Source organism: Parasteatoda tepidariorum, chromosome 4 (genome assembly GCF_982258835.1).
Source record: "Parasteatoda tepidariorum strain Cologne lab strain chromosome 4, Ptep-v5.0, whole genome shotgun sequence".
NCBI classification, from domain to species: domain Eukaryota; kingdom Metazoa; phylum Arthropoda; class Arachnida; order Araneae; family Theridiidae; genus Parasteatoda; species Parasteatoda tepidariorum.
The window spans coordinates 94,059,022-94,064,274 of NC_141758.1; the positions used below are offsets into that span (position 1 = coordinate 94,059,022).

General features: G+C 28.7%; 1 protein-coding gene across 1 annotated transcript; it reads right to left on the reverse strand.

Annotated features, from left to right (window-relative positions):
* Positions 1-2,560: 2,560 nt before the first annotated feature.
* On the reverse strand, positions 2,561-5,253 carry LOC107436581 (uncharacterized). The gene is made up of 2 exons (XM_016048346.4): positions 5,108-5,253; positions 2,561-3,321 (listed from the first exon to the last, which is right to left on the reverse strand). Exons 1-2 carry the CDS (start codon positions 5,142-5,144, stop codon positions 2,711-2,713), a joined length of 648 nt encoding a protein of 215 aa, XP_015903832.1. The 5' UTR covers positions 5,145-5,253; the 3' UTR covers positions 2,561-2,710.

Consider the following 5,253-nt stretch of genomic DNA (forward strand, 5'->3'; position numbering starts at 1 on the left):
TTTAAGCATTTATTCTTTGGAACTCATACATCATTTGAAATCATTGCTGGTCTGATTCAACTGGTCTTGATTCACTACAAAATAATCCTCAGCCAAGTTCAGATGGGCTTACTTATTCTTCAGTATCTTAAAATAGTATTTAAATATAAATGTCATTTTTGTTCATGTATTTTTTAGTTATTACATTATAATTGATTTTTAAATTACAATAATAATTCAAGCAAAAGATATTGATAAAAACAAAATGTATAAACAGTAGTTATAATTAAGAGTTAGATTTTAAAGTAATTCTTCTCAACTATACAGTTTTGTACAAACTTGTGACGTTTATTTTTATAGACTAATTCTAAAAGATCAATTACAGAATCCTGTGTAGTTAATTAAGCAAAAATCAAGTTGAAAATTTTTCGTGGTGACTATTGAAATAAAATTAGTTAATCGTCAATTTCCATCTCCTATTTTTAATGAAATGATATATGAATGTCCGTGATTTATGTTTTTCAACAGATCAGCTTCAAAAACATTGTTCTTGTTAACGGCTCTTTTACTGACTGCAAGGTGCCATTTTTTTTTTAATTTTTAGAGATAATTAAATAATAAAAATCTTAACTTTTTGAACTAATATTATTTGGAAAATGAAAATTGTTATGATTATCCGTTATGTTTGAAAAGACACTTCGGGCACAAAACGCTTAAAATACTAATAGGTTTAGTTCTCTCCCCCTTTTAAATCTATGTAATGTGTGTAGAGTAAAAAAGATAAATACTAGAGATTAAAAAAAATAGTCACTGAGCAGTTAGTATGAAACAATAGTTAGTAAAACTGCCACTAATATACCTTTCTCCCACTATGTTTGATTGATTTATGTGTATAAGATACTATATTAATCTTAAATGCTCTTCTGTCTCGTAATTTACTTTTTTTCTTGCATCTCATAAGACTAGATTTCTCAAGGGATTAGAAAAACCTGTCTCTAAAAATTCACTATGAATTTCGGGGATATTAAGTGATTATTAATGATGGCACACATTTTAACTGTTTTGTTTAAATCTATTATTAGGCAATGAAACTTTTAATTCGATATGATTAATAATATAAAACTTATCCAATATTATTTTCTATTAAATGCTTTTTTTATTTCCTAAGGCATTAGAATCTACATATTATTTATAATAATAATATTATGTCTCGTCTTTTGAGGCGATCCAAGTTAGGAGCCAATTTTCGATTTCTGCGAAAGAAGTGAACTGACCTGCCAAATCGTGCTGCATCCGTCGGAACAAGCAGTAATCAGACGGAGCAATGTCCAGCAATTACAGCGGGTGCGGTAAAATATCCCACTTGAGCGTTTCCTAATTAATTTTTTGCGACATCAGGCCGACCGTTATTAGACAGAAGAATAACTTTGTCATGTCTTTGCTCGTATCCCGGCCGTTTTTCTCGTAATGCACTGCTCAAACGAATCAATTGTTGCCTATACCCGTAATGGAATCACCAGGTTGTAGCAGCTCATAGTATACAAAATTATTCACCATTCTTGACACGTCGAAACCATTCCCTACATGATTTATCAGTTGAGTATTGTCACCATAAACTTCTACAAGAATTCGATGTGCTTCAGCTGCACTTTTCTTCCAATTAAAGCAGAAACATAAAACCTCCTCGCAAATGGTGCTTCGTTACCACAAAACTTGACATACTCAACAAAGTAAAAAACAGGGTTTTTGTATGAAACTCAAAGCGATATAAACAGAATATTATTGACAGAAGTTTAACCTCTGAAACCAGCTTTCACTATGAAACATTCATAACAGCAGAACCATCTCTTAAAAACAGACCGAACTAATTTGTACTCTCAATATATAATTTTAGAATTCTAAATTTAATAGATGTATCAAAAATATATTTAATTGGTAATAAGTAAAATATGTTAAGTTTTGTCATTATTTTTTAATGCTTTCTAAAGCTCTAAATGCCATAGGTAAAATTATCTGCACAACAAACTATTGAATCAGATATTCACCACTGAAAAAAAAATTAATAATAACAGATTTTTTCTCTGAACAGATAATGAAATTATAACTTGTCAGAGTAATTTCACCTGTATAAAATTCTCTTATGTTACGTTATTTCAACATAGCTCTCACTGAAGTTATTTTGCCTTGTCAGAGAACGGGTTTGTTAATTATACAATGAATAGAAAAAAGTAACTTTACACTGTTTGCTTTAAATTTTTAAATATTTATTTGTTTGTATCAGTAGAATGTTCGATTTTTTTTTACAAAATTTAATGTGCAGCTACTAGTTGAAATTATTTTGCCTGGTCAGAGAACAGTCTTCTTAATAAATAAAAAAAAGTAACATGATACAGTTTACTATGAATTTTTAAGTATTTGCATCCGTAATATGTATTATGTTTCCGTAATATGTATTATGTTCGTAATATGCTCTTTCTTTACAGAATTTAATAATGTTTAGCCATTGACTGAAATTATTTTTCCTCGTCTGGAAACAGGCTTGTTAATTATGCAATTACTAGAAAAAAGGAATTTGAAGCAGTTTAGTATAATTTTTAAATATTTATTTGTTTGCAGCAGTAATATGTTCTTTCTTTACAGAATTTAATTTTAATGATGTGCAGTTTAGTATAATTTTTAAATATTTATTTGTTTGCAGCAGTAATATGTTCTTTCGTCACAGAATTTAGTTTTAATGATGTGCAGCCATGGACACATTCCTAAATGCAGCATCTAAGGCCAGGGCATAATTGTTTTGTAGGACATTATATATTTGAGCCGATACGTGTGTTCGATAAGCGTCTTGCAGAACTTTTAAGTATTTGTTGAGAGTAGCTGGCAGTCCAGAAAAAGTTGGAGTGATTAGTCCAACCTTATCAACTTTCAACTTCTTCAGGGAGCCACGGTAGAAGGGATGCAGTCCCGCAATTTCCAAAGAAACAACAGTTTCAGAAACATGTCCCATGTTTCGGGGTAAATAAATATGGGTTCCATTCCTTATGAGGACTTTATATTCAGTAATTAACTGGGTTAAACTAATGGTGCAGTTGATTAACATTGTTGATCCAGACGGTGTTGGCTTTGTGCAATCGCCTTTTCGCCTTGCTTTGTCTAATCCTGTAAGATTACCACGATTAAATATTGCTTCTCCTATATTTCCATAGATGTCTTGAACTCCAAATTTAGTTCCGAAATCAGATATAAAAGACGGGTCAAGTCCAGCTTTGAACACGGCTGTATGCAAATTGTCTTTAATGACTGCATCCATATATGCGTTGGCATCTTGGCTGGACAATCCTATACCTATAAATTTGAACAGAAAAAAAAAATTGAATTGTCATCTTTAAAATGTATTTTAATTTGTTCTTTCACGAGTTAGACAATTTGTGTATGTTTTTGACTTGAAGAAACATGACGCGTCTTTTAAATATATATATATATATATATATATATATATATATATATATATATATATATATATATATATATATTGGGAATTTTGATTTTACAAATATAATCTTTTTAATAAGTATCCATATATAATTGGTAGCCTGTGGTCATTTCTAGCCTAAACCTATTTTATTTAAGTTAAAATAAAACAAACTTAATAATTCTAGAATCTCGTTTTGAAAGAAAATCAATCATTTCTTTTTGAGTTTCCTTGATATTTCAGAAACAATATTAGTCTGGGACTGGAATGATCAAAACTCTGGAAAGATTTTTTAAATATCAAAACTGGAAACTTTAATTTTTCCCATAATGAATAGTTTTAGTTATTAAATTTGAAATTTTCATTATAAATTATTTACACTCTTAAGTAAAATCATCTTAGCTCACTTATTCAGGTTAAATTTACTACCCTTATTTTAGCTATACTGTTTTGAGGGTTGTTGGTTTTCATGCCATTAAGTGTCAAGTTTTAGTAAAGGTTTGGATCACTTATTTTAATACTGTGTGTGGCTTAAAGATAAGTTTTTAAACATTTACTTAGATTTAAGTTAATTTATACGTTTAAAAACTTTAATCACCAATTGTACACCTTGCATACATTTTAAAACCTAATCCCAAACCATCTATGGTTGTTTTATTTCAATGCTTATAAATAAGTAGCTGTTTCCTGTATAAGATAATAAAAGCTACCAAATTTTTCCACCCCAGGGCCAAACTTGGAATAGAGAAACCCAAACAGTTACTTTTAAAAGGGACCCTTAATATACTAAATTTATCTAACTATGGAAATATTTAAAATCTTATTGATTTTATTTTTCTGTAATTTGATTAGCATAATTCATTGAAAATTTTAAACATTCAGTAACAAGCAAAATATACTATGCTTAAATACTTCCTTTTTTTAATTATCCAAGTTTATCACATATTCTAGATTTCGAGGATTTATTACATAATATATATATATATAAAAAAAAAGTCATAGGATTACTTATGTTAGTTCATAATATTGTTAACTATGAAATATATAACAAGAAGCAAATTGATTCCTTTTCTAAAAAATCGTTATTAGTCTAAAAAAAAAAAACAGTTTACTTTTACTTAATATTTGAACTTCCTGATATAAGAAAATACTCTGCGCTTTTTTTTTTTTTTTTTAACCAAGTCTCTATCATAGGTCAAATATTGAATTTTTGCTCTTGGTCTAAATCATGGGTCTCCTACTAGCATGAGGCCGGGGGCCGCAATTAAGAACACCAGTCAAATGGAGGGCCACAACTTTATCAAAATTTTATATCGGACTCTTTTTATGTTTGAAGGAACATTAAATATTAATGTCAAACTTTATCAGGTTTTTTTAATATTAAAAAGCAAAATAACAAGCATTACAAATATTACTTGTTACGTATAATTTTGAATCTTCTCTAAATCAGAAACTTAGTGACAAGATTTTTTTTCTCTTTTAAATTTAATTCTGTGATAAATTAAAATTTTTTTACGACTCGCAGTCGTAAAAAAATTTTTAGAAATTTATTAGGAATTATAGCAACAACAACAAAAAATTCTCGAGCATCTGAAATAATATTTTTTTTCCGCCAAGGAGACAAAGGGACGCAGAATTTTTTTAGCTAAGGGTACTTACCACACATAAAGATGAGAAAAAATAGTTTTCCAATCATCTTGGATGTTTCCGGTTTTTCTAAAATAATAAAAGCAGCATTTTTGAATAATTTTAAATTAAGATAACAATACTGTCAGTGCATCTTATGATCCAAACATACTTTTATG

Coding starts and splice junctions, on each gene's coding strand:
- LOC107436581 (XM_016048346.4), bottom strand. CDS start 5,144: ATGATTGGAAAACTATTTTTTCTCATCTTTATGTGTG. Junction 3,322..5,107: donor TTTTCTCATCTTTATGTGTG/GTAAGTACCCTT, acceptor TCAAATTTATAG/GTATAGGATTGTCCAGCCAA.